Raw genomic sequence first — 16,297 nt, 5'->3', positions numbered from 1 at the left:
CAGTGTGGCTCAGTGGTTGAGCACTGACCTATGAACCAAGAGGTTACTGGGTTGGATTCCTGGTCAGGGCAGTGCAGTTAGGTGAGTGCAGGAGGCAACCAATCAATGATTCTCTCTCATCATTGATGTTTCTATCTGTCTCGCCCTCTCCCTTCCTCTCTGAAAGCAATAAAAATATATTTAAAAAAACTCCACTAAATGTCTGTTTTTGATAATCACTCTTAAGTTGGTAAGTAAACTAAATTTCTCTATTGCAAATGCATACTAAAAATGTTTTATTGGCAATAATTTTTTAAACCTTAAATAATCCTTCACATATCCTAAATCTAAAAAAGTACTTAAGACAAATAAAGATACTATAGAACTCAGTCCCAGAGTTCAAATATAGTAATAGCATCATTCAAAAGAGCATTTAAGAATCTTTATTATTTACATTTTTATTAAAAGACATAGCAATATTTTAAGTTTTAGTTTAGTGTCGGATTACCGTAGTTTAAAGTTTAAAAGTTTTCATCTGCTCCTGAAAACTGATGATTTGGTATTAGACAAAACTGTAATTCTGTTGCTCATACAGCTAGTGATTTTCTTGAGAATATTTGGAACTGGGCAGTCTGATATCCTCTGGAGGGTTAAAAAAAATCATGACCTTTACTCCTTTTCTGAAAACAAATCTGATATTTCACTTTAAAGTGTACACTTAGGCACCTTGGCTTAATTTTGGTGGAGAAGTGAGCTCAAAAGTCCATTGAACTCATAACATCACCCTATCAAAGTCACACTGACAGTGCATTTGTGCTTGTCTCCAAAAGTGCTTGTCTCTAAAACATTTAAATGTTAGCCCAGTAGTACTAACACTAGGCTGTGGAAATGGCAATGACTTAAGCATCCAAGGAAAATGGAAATGGTAAATTTGGTGGAATTATGTTAGCACTTGGCCCAAGAATGACTTCTAACTTCAACTAAATTAGGCAGTAGGGCAGATAGCAGCATCTGACTACTTTGATATTAAAAACAAGAACAAAAACCCCCACAACATATCTACACATTAAGTGTAGTAATACCTGCATGCATAAAATGAACTTGAAACAAAATTTTACTTATTTAATATATAATGGCCAACTTTGACAGAATCCCACGTTAATGAAATTTACATAATAAGAACATCCTTGAAGTTGCAATAGGTATACTTGTTTATTCCACATCTGAAAATTAACTTAAATCAGATTAGAAAAATATTAAGCCAGATGTGAGAGAATTCAAGATCCTGTAAGTGAACTTTTTTTTGGAATTTTTTGTTTTGTTAAGTAAAACAAAACGAAACACCATCGCAGTGCATCATTCTACCTTTTTTTTTTTTTTTTTTAAGTGACAGGAGAGGCAATGTGGTATTTTCACGAGTTATCGTGGGGGTTCTAGGAACGCCCACAACACGATGAGCCCCTCGAGTTAATTTTACATAATGCAGAAAAACTCCTGGCGCTCGAAATAATTTGGTGACTTAGGCGGCACATATGAATGTTAACCATCACGATTAACATTCATATGTGAGGTTGGCGGCAAAGACGCAACTCAGGTCGAGACCCAGGAGAAAACCTGTGCAAATATTCTTCTACCCATTTCCAGCGGTGCCACAGATAACACCTGAGCCTCGGGGTAAGGGTCCGAGCCAGAATCCGGGACGATTCGGTCCGGGCGTCCACCGGGGGCCCGTGTGCAGACGTTTCCCCGGCCCACGACCTTTCCCCTAGTTGTCCCTTCTCCGGCTGCGGACGGCCAACCACGGAGGATCCCGGGGTCCACCGCCAGGTGCAGGCGGCGTGACCTTTGTCGTAGGTTGGCTTCAGAAAGCGACCGGAGGAGAAGCGGGAGGAGACAGGTGTCGACAGCCCCCACCTGTGACCCTTTCTCCCTAAACTACTCGACCTGTCCCCGCTAATTCCCCTCCCGAAATGCCCTCTCACCCGGGCAGGACAGCTTGGCTAGTGGCACCAACATGTTCACTGTCATCGGGACTCTTCGTCGGACACCAGCGGAAGGAGGACTGCCAGTGGCTCGCCGCGGGCGCTGGACCTCTAGGCCTCGGGGGGCGCCATTACCTGCCGGGAGGCACCAACCGCTCTGCTGAAACCTGCCTCTCTGCTCAGCCCACCTCTCAGGCTTCACGGCGTTCCCGCCCCTTTCTCTTTCTGCGCCGGCGCCACGCGTGACGCAATGGCCAGCCGAGGCTTCCGGGTCGTGTCCCGCGGCCTCTGGTGGTGGATTGAGTCTGTCCGGACCATCTTTGAAGCCCCATGGTGCACCGCGCACGCAGCCAAAGGCAGTGAGAGGCGAAGCAACGCGCACGGCATCCTGGGAGTTGTAGTCTTCTGCTGAAGAGCCTGGTAAGCCTGTAAGGAGCTTTGCGCTGGAGCAGCGAGCTGCCCACGGTGAATCCACTGATATCTGATAGGCTGTCCTGAAAAAATGCCGTTTTCGGTATTGGGCGGACGCCCACAGGAGACGGGGCGTGATTTCGGGGGAGAGGAGGCGGGGCCTCTGGCCTTAGGGCGCGAGCAGTTGAAAGACGGTTGGTGTCGGTTCCGATAAGTTTCGATTCGGCCGTCCCAGCACTTCTCCATGGCAGACCCCGAGGAGGCGCGGGTTTCTTCGCAGCCCCTGCCACCTTCCTTCTCTCCCTCGTCTTCTGATTCCTCTTCCACATCTTCCCCCGGCATCCCAGTGAGTTTGGACTGGCCAGTTCCGAGCAGGAGCCCACCGGTGGACCGGCTGGAGGAAGTGGAGCTGCAGATCGGAGACGTGAGTGGCGGGGACAGGTGCCCCGACCGCGTCCCCAGCCCGCGCCTGTTGGCACACAGACCGCGGCGGGGTCCGGGAGCGAGGGGCTGGGAATCCTAAGGTGCAGAAGGACGGAATCCGCCTTCAGATTTAGCGTGGGGGAATTAGGGCTCCCCCCCCCCCCCATCCCCATCCCTCCGTCTTTCTGCCTCGCTTCTGGTTCCCATCATCCCTGAAACCCGAAACCACGCGCTCCGCTGCCAGGACTGTGCTGGCTCCGTCTGCCCCCCCCCCGCCTCCCTTCCCATCCCCCCCTCCTCTTCCATTCCCCCCCGCCCCACACACACACACTCATCCTCCCCCCGTGCTGTGTGTGGGTCAGGCTGTGACTTCTCGCTCCGCGGGACCTGAGAGCCCGCTGTTCTGGTTGGCCACCTGCCCAGAGCCAGCTGACAAGGCTGTTGTCTTTCTCAGGCTGGCTTTGCGCTGGACCCAGTTTGGAGGGGTTAGTCCCCGCCCCGTAGCCCAGATTGTTTCATTTAACGGTTCTGGGAATCACAGGGAGGGATCTTTGGTTGGTTTCTGTTGAATCTCGAATTTCCAGAAACTAATGCCCCTGTGCGAGCGAGCGAGCACACACGCACACACACACACACACACACACACCCCTGAACCCCCCCACACACACACCCCTGACATCCCCCCCACACCCCTGAACCCCGCCACACACACACCCCTGACATCCCCCCACACACACCCCTGACATCCCTCCCTCCCCCCCACACACACCCGACATCCCCTTCCCCCACCCACACACATACACCTGAAACCGTAACACATAAGACATCATCGGAGGGGGTCACCGTTTCCGTATTTAAGGACTCCTGAGGGGGTCAGGTAGAATGAAGTATTTGGTGAATGAGGTGTAGTCTTCCTGGGAGAAGTTTGTGGAATAGACCCGCCTGTGCAGATTGGAAACTGGGGAATGAACTGGATTATATCATGGCTCAAGTATTTGTGTGTGTTTTTAATATATTTTATTGATTTTTTACAGAGAGGAAGGGAGAGGGATAGAGAGTTAGAAACATCGATGAGAGTAAAACATCGATCAGCTGCCTCCTGCACACTCCCCACTGGTACATGCCCTTGACCGGAATCGAACCCGGGACCCTTGAGTCCGCAGGCTGATGCTCTATCCACTGGGCCAAACCGGTTAGGGCTGTGTTGTTGTTTTTTAACAAAATGCTGACACAGGTTCTGTTTTTGCTGAGCAAGACTGGTTTCAAGTGAATATGTACAAAGGAGGGCAGATGTGTTATCTAGGAACAGTGTTATTTTATGTCTGTGTTGTTTATATGAAGAAAACATTTAAGATGTGAGTTTTCCACCAAGAGTTGGATATTTTCTGGATGTATTTTGATTGTGTTGATTTTGTTAGCTCAGAGTGTCTGCTTTTAGTTTGCAGATTTTTTACTTTTAAAGAAAATAATTTAGGCATTGGTTTTAAGCTATTTTTAGACTATAAGATGAAATGAAAATTTAAAGAATAAATTTCTATTATTTGACTTTTTAAAAAAATATAATTTCAGGCAGCATTTTCATTGACCAAACTGCTTGAAGCCACATCTGCAGTATCAGCTCAAGTGGACGAGCTTGCCTTGAAATGTACAGAAAATGCACGTTTCCTGAAAACATGGCGGGACCTCTTGAAGGAAGGCTACAATTCTCTGAAGCCTGACAACTGATTTAGCTGTGGAATAACTCATACGTCCTCACTTATGATATTTTCACATGTATCATATGTATAGGAGAATCTCCAGTAGTTCTGTACACTAAAAATGGAATTTTTCTTGGTTCTCTTCACTTTTGTGAAAGCAGAATACTGATGTTATTTTTTTTAAATATATTTTATTGACATTTTTACATAGAGGAAGAAAGAGGGATAGAGAGTTAGAAACATCGATGAGAGAGAAACATCCATCAGCTGCCTCCTGCATACCTCCTACTGGGGATGTGCCTGCAACCAAGGTACATGCCCTTGACTGGAATCGAACCTGGGACCCTTCAGTCCTCAGGCCCACGCTCTATCCACTGAGCCAAACCGCTTAGGGCCTGATGTTATTTTTGATGCCGGCTAGTATTTGCTTAATCTTCTGACTAAACTTTCATAGAATCTTCTATGAAAGTTAATTTCATCAGTAGACAAAAATACCACAGTGTTACTAGGAGCAAACGAGGTAGAACATTATTTTATTTGATTTGCAAGAAGATGGCAAGAATGGCAGAGTTTAAAGTTACCAAAGAAGGTAACTTTGGTTAGTAATGTTAGATCCAGCTCCATTAGGCTAACTTCTCTAGACCAATCCCCAGCACCTAGGACAGTGTCACATAAAAGAGTCAACCTCATTGACTTGAAGGAAAACTTTTTTTTTTAATGGAGATTTGAACTTTTACTGATGACAGCTTTTTAAAATATATGCTAAATATTTTTTGCCCTCTAGGATGCTTTTTAAAACAGCTTTTACTTCAGAAAATGAAAGCATGTATAGAAAGAATGCATATTTTCCCCCATATTTATTTCTAAGATTAACTGCTTCTACAGATAATATTTCTTGCATTCCATGTTGTTAGGTCTTTGATTGTTCTCTTTAAAGTGCCTTATCACAATTATGACTCTGTACTAACTATTACTTTTGGAGCTTTATAAGTAATAATTCTTTTTTTTTTAAAATATATTTTATTGATTTTTCACAGAGAGGAAGAGAGAGATATAGAGAGAGTTAGAAACATCGATGAGAGAGAAACATCGATCAGCTGCCTCCTGCACATCCCCCACTGGGGATGTGCCCGCAACCCAGGCACATGCCCCTGACCGGAATCGAACCCGGGACCTCTCAGTCCGCAGGCCGACGCTCTATCCACTGAGCCAAACCGGTCTCGGCTATAAGTAATAATTCTTAATTCTAAATGTAATTTTAAAGAAGTTATTGTTTTTAATGCATCAAATTTAAATGATGTGATTATTTTCATATTATTTGACTTTATTGACAATGTTTTATTTTACTTGTCCTATAGCTTATGTTGCTTTTCTGTCTCTCTCTCTCTCTCTCTCTCTCTCTCTCTCTCTCTCTCTCTCTCTGGTGGTTTGTGTCATATGTCAATGATTAAGCCCACTAATTCTGTACTATGTAATTCTGGACATCTTTGATATAGCATCTTATTCTTTGTAGTTATGGAGATGTGTACAAAACTGTATCCTAAAACTCCACAATGGGGCTATGAAAGGGGACAAATGGATGGGCAAATAGTTTTGTTTAGCATATTAAGTCATAGTACTTTATTAATTTTTTTAAAGTTAAAGATAACACATGATATATACCTGTACCATAGAGATGCTTATTTTGATATTAGAAAATATTTTTTATATATCATGAAAATTGAAATTAAAATGTACAAAAATAAATTTGTTAAAAGAAAATTTCCATTTCATTGGGTTCATTACTCTAAAATTTTTTATTGAAATATTTTCAAACATAACAGGAAAGGTGAATGACCTAATGGACACCAGTGCATTTCCACCATACAGATTTAATAAATGTTAACATTTGGCTATATTTTCTTCAGATCTATGTATGTATAGAAGTTTCTCTATTTGGAGAGGTGGAAGGATGGAAGAGTGAGTGAATTAAACAGACAGGAAACCAAATGGCTTCCAGAAAAACATTTGAGATGTTAACAGGTAGTTTCAGATGTATATTTTTATAACTCACAGCAATTCAAAGATGCTTAATACTAACAGAATTTCTAAGACTCACAATCATAATTTTCATAGGAATACATTTCATCTATTATGTCTTCATGATTACTGCTTTTTCTTTTCTAGATACTCTTTTTAAGAAAAATAATTTTCTATTCCATTATTCAATAATAGTAATAATACTTTAGTCCTGGCCAAATAGCTCAGTTGGTTAGACCGTCCTTCTGATATGTCAAGGTTGCAGGTTTGATCCCAGTCAGGGTACATACAAGCATAAACCAATGAATGCATAAGTAAGTGGAACAACAAATCAATAAAAATTTAAAAAAATTATCAAGAGGTGTTTAAAAAAGTAAAATTTAATAAATAATCCGAACAAATAATTTAAATGTATTTGTACTTTTGTAAGCTTTTTAAAAAATTATAATCTAAGTAGTTAATTTAATATTGTAAGCAGAATTATAGCTTTCTATTTGATTTTTATTGAAAGTATACCACATTCTTCATGCAGAAAAACTGGAACCATTTTAAGTGAGAACAGAAAGGACTCAAAGCAATCCATATTTTTAATAGAATTAATTTTCAGGTAATTTATTTTCAAAATAAACCTATACAATTATATACTCAATAAATATGTTTTTGAGTCCAGTATTTTCATGTTTCAAACATTTTTGTTGTAGTTAAAATTACTTGAAAACATTTCATTCCTTTTTAAAGGTTTTAAATTCTGAAAGCATAAGATTCCTATAGCTCAGAGACCAGAAGAATTAACTAGCAAAAAAGTAGCATCTTAAGATCTGGTTGGCCGTGCAAACAAAAGGTGAATCCATCTCTTGATGACAACTATTTTGTCTTTAGAGCAAAACATGTACTTAGATTTTTCCTTCCTGAAGTTCCTGAATGTACATTCTAGCTCTTCTTTCTTTTCCTTTTAACTGCTTTATTGAGATATAATTCATGTCTCCATAAAATTAACCAATCTAAAATATATAATTCAGTGGCTTTTAGTATAATCGCAGTTATTTATCCATTACCATAATCAATTTTAGAACTTTTTCCTTTGCCTAAAAAGATATTCTCCACTTCTTAAGCATCACCCTCCCAACCCTCCCACCCCCAGTAAACTCTCATCTTTCTGTCTCTATGACTTCGCTTATTCAAATATTTCATGCAAGTGGAATCAAACTGTATTTGTCCGTATTGGCTGGCTTATTTCACATTCATCATGTAGCATGTGTCAGAACTTAAATCCTTTTTATGGCTGAATAATATTCCATCACATGGATAAACTACATTTTGTTTATCTGTTCATCAGTTGATAGGCACTTGGGTTGCTTCCATATATTGACTACTGTTGTAATGCTGCAAAGAGCACTTGCATGCAAGTATCTGAGTCCTGTTTTCAACTCTTCAGTTCATACCTAGGACTGAAATTGCTGGAGCATATGGTAATTGTATGATAAGCTTTTGAGGAACCACTGACCTGTTTTCTATGGCAGCTGCACCATTTTACATTCCATCCAGCAATGTGGAAGGAGTTTCAATCTTCATATCCTTGCCAATATGTTATTTTTTAAAATTATAGCCCTGGTAGTAGGTGTGATGTGCTAGCTTACTGTGGTTTTGATTTGCATTTTCCTAGTGATTAGTGATGCTGAGCATCTTTTCATGTGCTTATTGGCCATGAGTATACCTTCTTTGGAGAAATGTCTGTTCAGATCCTTTGCCCATTTTTTGATTGAGCTGCTGACTTTTTTGTTTAGTGTAGGAGTTCTTTATTTTGTATGTTAACCACCTCCTCTCAGATATATGATTTCTAAGTATTTTTTTTCATTGCATAGGTTGTCTTCACTTTTTTAAGAATGTCCTTTGATATACAAAAGTTTTAAATTTACATGAAATCCAATTTATTTCGTCCTTTTGTTGCTATGCTTTTATTGTCATCTGAGAATCAGTTACCAAGTCAGAGGTCTTGAAGATTTACCCAAATGTTTTCTCCTAAGAGTTTTATGTCTTATATTTTGGTTTTTGATTCACGTTGAGTTAATTTTTGTATATTGTGTAAGGAAGGGGTCCAACTTCATTCTTTTGCCCTGAATTGTCCCTGCATCATGTGTTGAAAGGACTTTTTTTCTTTATTTGATTATTTTAGCATTTTTGTTGAAACTCAATTGTAAATGTGAGGGTTTTATTTTTGGACACTCAAATTCTATTCCGCTGATCTCTAGCCTCATCCTAGTTTTTCTGATTCATTCCTTAGCAATACTTTCACTCTCCTTTTCCAATCACATGATGATTCTCAAAGCAAAAAGACATTTGGGCAGAGAAGTGCTGTTTTGAGTTAATATCAGAACATTTTTTTTCCATAGTAATAAATACATCGTATTGGCTCTAAAGTGTATGAAGACTTGAAGAGAGTTAAGATGAATTCTTAAAACAGAATATTTTGCAAACAATCAGACATTTTCTCTGATGCTATTATACTGAGTATGAAACGCTTATTTGAAAGTGTCCATGATATGCATGACAGATAAAGCTCTACCTTAACATAGGAGCTGCAGATGCACTATGTATATTTGGTTGTAAACAAAATCTAACATTGAACATTGAGAAGGTTCTATACTGTCTACTTCCAAGAATTTACTGCAGTGCCATGCATATAGTGGGTACTCAAGAAATGCAAAAAGAATGAATGGCCTGACTGGTGTGGTTCAGTGGTTGAGTGTCAACCCATCAGTTCGATTCCCAGTCAGGGCACATGCCCGAATTGTGGGTTTGATTCCCCAGTGAGGCTGTACAAGAGGCAGCCAATTGATTATGTTCCTCTCTAATTGATGTTTCTATCTCTCTATCCCTCTTTCTACCTCTCTCTCTCAAAAAAAAAGTCAATAAAAACATTTTTAAAAAAGAATGAATCTTTCTGAAGTAGATTTTTCTTAAATTTCCTATGCAAAATATGTGCTAGTATATACATATTATCAAAATAATTTATTTCCCAAATTTATCTTAGCCATTCATGTAAATTATTAATTTTGTGGCATTCATTCTATACTAATAAATCCATTTTGAAGCATCCCAATGGGGGTCAGAGTCAGTTATGAATAGGAATTGAGTCTAGTTGATTTAGAAATTAGTGACAATTCATAGGAGTCTGTTAGAAGAGCTGGCTTCATTAATCTAGGTGGCATCTCCTGCAGCGGCCACATTTCTGTCCACATGAGTGATGGAGTATATCTTTTCCGGCTTCTTTTGCTGCCAGTAGATCTTTGTCTGTAGTTATTCCAATACTGATGGATCGTTTCTTTGAATGGTCTTGTAGTCAGAGTATAGAGAATTGGGTTCAAAGCACTGTTGATAGGCAGAATAAAAATCACTACCCAAGAGGTTATGGTGCCTGGAAGAGAAAAATGACATAGTTTAGTATTTATGGATGTTTGCAAGTTATAGAAACCCCTTTCCCTTTGTACCTCAGTCTCTTTCAAGTGTTTATTTTTCCATTAGGATGTCACACAATTAGATACCAAGTCTATATGTGTTTCCAGGGTATCTTTCCAGGGTGCCAGTGTTTGAGGGGAGTGTTTATGCTACAAAAAACCAGGGTTCATTGCTAAATAGCTTTTCTTGAATACATCAAAAACTATTCTATAAGATAGAAATATTTCCCATCAAATGACTATATATTATTAAAATATGATTCCATTTAATATTCTGATTCAGGCTTTTTAGCACTACTCACATAAAGATTATTTTAAATTCTTTTTTTAAAATAATATTTTTCCATTGATTTTTTAGAGAGAGTGGAAGAGAGAGGGAAAGTCAGAGAGAGACAAAAAACTATTGTTTAGTATTAAATCAGACCTTTTGAATATTTTAATTATTAGTAGATATAATATTGCTCAGAACACATACTTATATTTAATAAATTTCATTTCAACTATTTGGTTCTTAACGATAGGTATGCATTTTTAGACTTCACTAGCTATTTCAGTAAAAACATCTTTGACTAACCTTATCTTAGAAAATCACTATATTATGTATGCATCTACCAAATGCTCAAATTTTTATTAGAATTTAATTAGTGCTGTCTTTCTTCTTTGTTGCTTATAAAATGTCAGATACTATTACCACAAACCATGGGATAAAACAAAATTAAAAATGTATGTTTATAAATTTTTAACAATGTGAATACATATTGCACTATACATACAGTTAACAGGATTTTGCACATTTCTAAAATTGTAAAATACACATAACATAAAATTTACAATTTTAATCATTTTTAAGTGTATAAGTACATTTCACATTATTGTGCATCATAACCACCATGCATCTCCAAAATGTCTTTATCTTGCCAAGATGAAACTTCGTACCAATTAATAACTCCACATCCCCTTCTCCTCCCAAACCTTAACAGTACTATTTACAACCTTTCTGTCTCTATGAATTTGACTACTCTAGTTACCTCCTAGATGTGGAATCATATATTTGTCCTTTTGTGATTGGCTTACTTCACTTAGCATGGTGTTTTCAAGGTCCATCCATGTTGTAGCATGTATCATAATTTCCTTCTTTTTTAATCTGAATAACATTGCATTTTCTGTATGTAACACATTTTCTGTATGTAACACATCTTGTTCACCCATTTATTCATTGATGGACCCTGGTGATTGTGAATGCTGTTGCTATGAACATGGGTGTATGAATGTCTGAGTTACTGCTTTCAACTCTTTTGGGTATATACCCATTAGTGGAATTGCTGGGAAATATGGTAATTGTATGCTTAATTTCTTGAGAAACCATCACACTGGTTTCTATAGCAGTGGTGCCATTTTACATTCCTATCAGCAAAGAATAAGAGTGCAACTTTCTCCACATCCTTACCAATACTTGTTATTTTTTAAATGATAGCCATCGTAATGAGTATGATACACATTATTTTTAAATATCAAGAGTGTTTTCTTCTGTCACCTCTCATACTCTGGGGTAACATTCTTTGAATTGCTATGTACTCAGGGAAGAAAAATATCTTACCTTCTGAAATAAATAATTCTTTGATCATTGTTTTCATCTATATTCCCTTCTGGTCATCTTAAGCATGGGATTACCAAAATTTCACTACATTGAGTATAATTTATTTGAGTCATTGTTCCTTTGTCCCACTAGTAATTGTGGTTTTAGGTATTTATGGAAATAACTGACCGGCTTCCTCCCAGTGAACATTTTATTTGTGAAGAGAACCTGAAGTTCATGTAACTGACTTATATTTCTTGAAATGAGGTAGTGGTAAGGATCTTAATTTTCTTTCCTAGAAGTACATTGCAGAAACAGATACATTATTTTTGTTTTTACATAAAGAAGAAAAAAGTAGTACCTGGTATTTCTACTTGAAGCAGTGAAAGAAATTTCAGTACAAAAATGGGTATCCAGCACAATGCATCAGTAAATACAATAAAGAAAAACCGTTTGGCAAGGGTCATCTCTTTTTTAACTTGATTCCGTATTTCAGTTGCTGTTATGGCACTTTGATGAACGCTGTAAAACATGCTTCCGTAGGAAAAAACTACGATGATAAATGCCACCAAGTTAATACCTATTTAGAACACACAGGTTATTGTTGATGTATATAAATACTCTTTCAAAACAAAAGAAACAAACAAAACCTACTCTTAGCTGTTATTAAGAAACAAAGACCAATACTTTTTTTTTTTGTTCTTCATAATTGCTAGGGTATATAGAAATCATGAATTTTTAAGTCTTTGAAGTATTTTTGAAGTAATGAGGAATGATAAAATGTTTAATTTTGAAATGGCATATTAAAATGAGATGATAGTGATTCAATGAATATATTGGGCCTATTAAACTAATCTTTCTAGTATTATTTTTATAATAATTCAATTATATTATTATATTTTGAAAAAAATTACAAGAGAAAACACTTGTATGTGTACTCAAGCCAAAAACTTGTCTGGCTACTTTGAATTTGTTTATAGTATAAAGGTAAAGAGTTAAAATATATTTTGCTTAGTATTATTAGGGTGAATGCATAATATATAAGTGTTTAGTGTCTTGTCTTTTATTAAGGTGCATCATGTTGGAATTTATATGATTAAAGGAAATTTTTAAAAATCCCTTTAGGGTATTCTGATAGAATTCACCCCCAATGTCAATGAGAAAAACTGGTTAGAAGATCTCATATAAAAATTTTGTAAACATTAGAAGGTATAACGAGGTTCATGTTGTGATTTATTGTAACATTTGTATGAAAAGGCTCATAATACAGATTTTCTTACCAAGAAAAATTGTCACGGAATAAATCCGGGCTCCAATACTTTCGGTGTCTTCTGAATGAAGAGGGAAACATACTCCATTGTTGCCATAGTAATTTTTGAAAAATTCCTTATTGCTCAATGGAACGAAAGCCACTATAACCCCAATAATCCAAATGAGAATCAACATTGTAATTGTTCTGCATTTTCTAGGCCTTAAAAATTGAAAGGGATACACAATACAGATGTATTTTTCCACTGTCAGAAATGTTAAAAGTAATACTGATACTTCTGTAGAGAGAATGGCCAAAGATCCCACAAGCTGACAATGAAAACTCTCTATCCACAGCTGTGCATGCTTATTGTATTCCCCACGAAACTTTAGGTCGAAGGCTCCAATCACAAATAAGTATATTCCCATTAGGCAGTCAGCACCTATAGGGATCAGTAAATGTCACAAATTTAGAGAAATAAATAGATATAAAAGACTTATCAATAAGTATTAATATTTGAGTATATGTAATAATATATATACATAATATATCTAATATTTTAGCAAAAAAAAAACCAACAACAACAACTAGCCAAGTTTCTTCCATCTTGGGGCAGCTAATTTCTATTCTAACAATTCATTTATGGGTAAGAGCCTCTTCAACTCTCTTGATAACCATGTTTATAACATCCTTTACAACTAAAATGTAATCATTCTCTGTTCTCCTTGAACATTAAATCTGTGAGAGCAGTGATCTTGTCTGTTATGTTTTTCATTCTAGCTCCATCACCCAAAAGTGTTGAATAAATGAATAAAATGCAATTATATTGAGCATTGGATTAGGGACCAAGATGGGGATGTTATTACTTGGTTCACCTCTTCCACTGAAATTCTCCCAGTTTAACAAGCTAAAGACATCATCCAAAATTTCAGAGAGAATAATCCAGAAGTTGCTGAGATGGAGGAGTCACACTGAATTTTGAAGCCCATAATTTAGAATACGAATAATTCTGACGTGCTTTGCAGTCAGTATAATTTCAGGGGACTTACATTATTTACTCAGAGCTGGCCTAAGCAGGCCTGTTCTCTCTGATTCTCAGTTCCTTTTTTTTTTTTTTTTTTTTTTTTTTTTATATTTCTCTGTCTCATTTTATGTCCTCCCATTCCCTAAATTAGCTGTCAATGTAATGCCCTACTTAGTGTATTTGCTTTTTAAGCAAACATTACATATCTGAAAGTAGATAAGGTTTTTTTCTGACTGCACAAGCAGTCTACCCAAAGTTCCTAAAATCACATCAGTGTATAAATCATAAGGCTGACCCTAGTCCTTAAATACTGAAATTATATTCTGGCCTTCACCAAGGAAATTGAGAGTTCTCAAAATTTTGTAACTAACAATACTAACAATACAAAGTAGTAAATAATTTCTTAGGTAGCTTGCAATGAAAATCACCCTCACACAATTGGACATTAGACTTTGAATGAGGATAGGATTAAGACATGGGACAGCACACAGTATGTAGATTGATGGCTGCTTGAGAGAATATAGGTAAATTACAGACCACTTTACTTACACTATGAACATCCTGATGGCTAGTTTCATGCTTATTTTTCTTTGTAGTCCTCATTTAACATATTAGCTTGCGATCACATTTCAAAAACTTTAAAATATTTCATATGAACTAAAAACATTTTCTGTAGATATTTCAAATTATGACTGCAAAAGGTTCTAGGATCTCAGAGTCCAGAAAAACAACTAAGTCAATATTTATGAATTGGACATTCAAACAAAAAAGTAAATATAGCTCTAGATATAAAATATGACCATGAAAGGTTTTATGCATAGTAAAAGATTTACAAGCTTTAATAATATATTATGCCGCCAGAGAAGAAAACTAAAACTAATAAATAAGAGCTTGTTTATGTGGAGAGTAATAAATGAGAACTTCATTAATCTGTGTAAAGTGACTGAGTTTTCTTTTTTTAAAACCCATTTTCATACTCACCAATGATACATCAAATAAGGGGTTAATTTCCAAAATATGTAAAGAACTTATACACAACTCAATACCAGGAAGACAAACAATCCAATTAAAAAATGGGCAAAAGTCAAGAATAGAAACTTCTCCAAAGACAGCATACAGATGGCCAATAGACATATGAAAAAATGCTCAAGGTCACTAATTATAAGAGAGATACAAATTAAAACCATAATGAAATGTCACCTCACACCTGTTAGAATGGCTACCATCAATAAATCAACAAATGACAAGTGCTGGCGAGGATGTGGAGAAAAGGGAACCCTAGTGCACTGCTGGTGGGAATGCAGACTGGTGCAGCCACTGTGGAAACAGTATGGAGTTTCCTCAAAAAATTAAAAATTGAAACGCCTTTTGACCCAATGATCCCACTTCTGGGAATATATCCCAAGAATCCCCAAACACCAATTTGAAAGACTATATGAACCTCTAAGTTCATAGCAGCGCAATTTACAATAGCTAAGATCTGTAAACAGCCCAAGTGCCCATCAGAAGATGAGGGGATAAAAAAGCTGTGGTACATCCACACAATGGAATACTACACAGCTGTAGAAATCTCTCCTTTTGCAACAACATGGATGGACCTGGAGATTATTACCCTAAGTGAAATAAGCCTGTCAGAGAAAGACAAATACCATATGATCTCACTCACATGTGGAATCTAATGAACAAAATAAACTGATGAACAAAATAGAACCAGAGGCATGAATGCATGGAACAGACTGACAGCTGTCAGAGGGGAGGGGGATAGGGGGACTGGAAAAATAAAACTTATTTTCTTTCTCACCACTAAAGAAATTTTATTTTCATTGTAGTGAATGTGAAAACAATATATAAGCGAAAAGGAGAAAAATTTAAAATCTCATAATTATGTCTGTCCCTGTTTACTAATTTTCGAATAACAATGCTTTTCTATATTTTGAAACTAGAATTCCTCTTCAGTCAGGAAATACTCACAGCAGAGAGATATGATGGACATGGCATGCGGCTTGTTCTCAGACCTGATATAAGGTCGCATACAAATGACAAAGATGTTTCCCAAGAATGTAACTATAGACACAACCCAGACGAACACTCTCTGAATGATGCTTGCCAAGAGATTCTCTAGAGATGAGATTCCATCAGTGTTTGGTTTACAGCTGCGAACATGTGGTGCATATCCACAGTACTGGAATTTCTTAAAATAGCTGGTATGCAAAGAGGAGGTAAAATAAGATTTTAAATTTAATCTGGCCTCACTATCCATAAATATGTATTTTCTACATTTTCTCAGTAGAAAGAAAATACAATGTCTTACTAATGAGACTCGGGGATGTAAAACATTAGGAATACTGCAGCTTTAAACCTAAGTTTAATTTTCATTAACTTGATTGTTATTGTAAAAGAACATGTGGGTGAGAGCAGCAAGTAGGCGTAATGAATATCCAAATGCTAGCCATGTCTTAGAATATAAATAACTGTTAACATA

The 16,297-nt window shown here is 37.2% G+C and overlaps 3 protein-coding genes across 3 annotated transcripts in view; 1 reads left to right on the top strand and 2 right to left on the bottom strand.

Annotated features, from left to right (window-relative positions):
* Positions 1 to 2,292, bottom strand: part of ETFDH (electron transfer flavoprotein dehydrogenase) — a 38,077-nt gene extending 35,785 nt beyond the window's left edge. The window contains exon 1 of the mRNA XM_081092244.1: positions 1,962 to 2,292. Coding sequence (XP_080948370.1) covers positions 1,962 to 2,007 — 46 coding nt within the window. The 5' untranslated portion in view covers positions 2,008 to 2,292. The remainder of the gene's footprint in view (positions 1 to 1,961) is intronic.
* A 324-nt stretch (positions 2,293 to 2,616) lies between these two features.
* LOC308519896 (renal cancer differentiation gene 1 protein) lies at positions 2,617 to 4,520 on the top strand (the record flags this gene model as incomplete). Its single annotated transcript, XM_081092243.1, has 2 exons — positions 2,617 to 2,796; positions 4,365 to 4,520. 2 exons carry the CDS (start codon positions 2,617 to 2,619, stop codon positions 4,518 to 4,520), a joined length of 336 nt encoding a protein of 111 aa, XP_080948369.1.
* Positions 4,521 to 8,457: 3,937 nt separating this feature from the next.
* The window catches only part of RXFP1 (relaxin family peptide receptor 1), an 86,675-nt gene continuing 78,835 nt past the window's right edge, over positions 8,458 to 16,297 (bottom strand). The window contains exons 15-18 of the mRNA XM_081093209.1: positions 15,787 to 16,016; positions 12,823 to 13,233; positions 11,904 to 12,122; positions 8,458 to 9,926 (exon numbers count right to left, since the gene is read on the bottom strand). Of these exons, the coding sequence (XP_080949335.1) occupies positions 9,628 to 9,926; positions 11,904 to 12,122; positions 12,823 to 13,233; positions 15,787 to 16,016 (1,159 nt within the window). The 3' untranslated portion in view covers positions 8,458 to 9,627. The remainder of the gene's footprint in view (positions 9,927 to 11,903; positions 12,123 to 12,822; positions 13,234 to 15,786; positions 16,017 to 16,297) is intronic.

This window comes from Myotis nattereri, assembly GCF_964212035.1.
Source record: "Myotis nattereri genome assembly, chromosome: 5".
Classification (NCBI taxonomy): Eukaryota; Metazoa; Chordata; class Mammalia; order Chiroptera; family Vespertilionidae; genus Myotis; species Myotis nattereri.
This window is presented reverse-complemented; position numbering and strand designations above follow the sequence as displayed.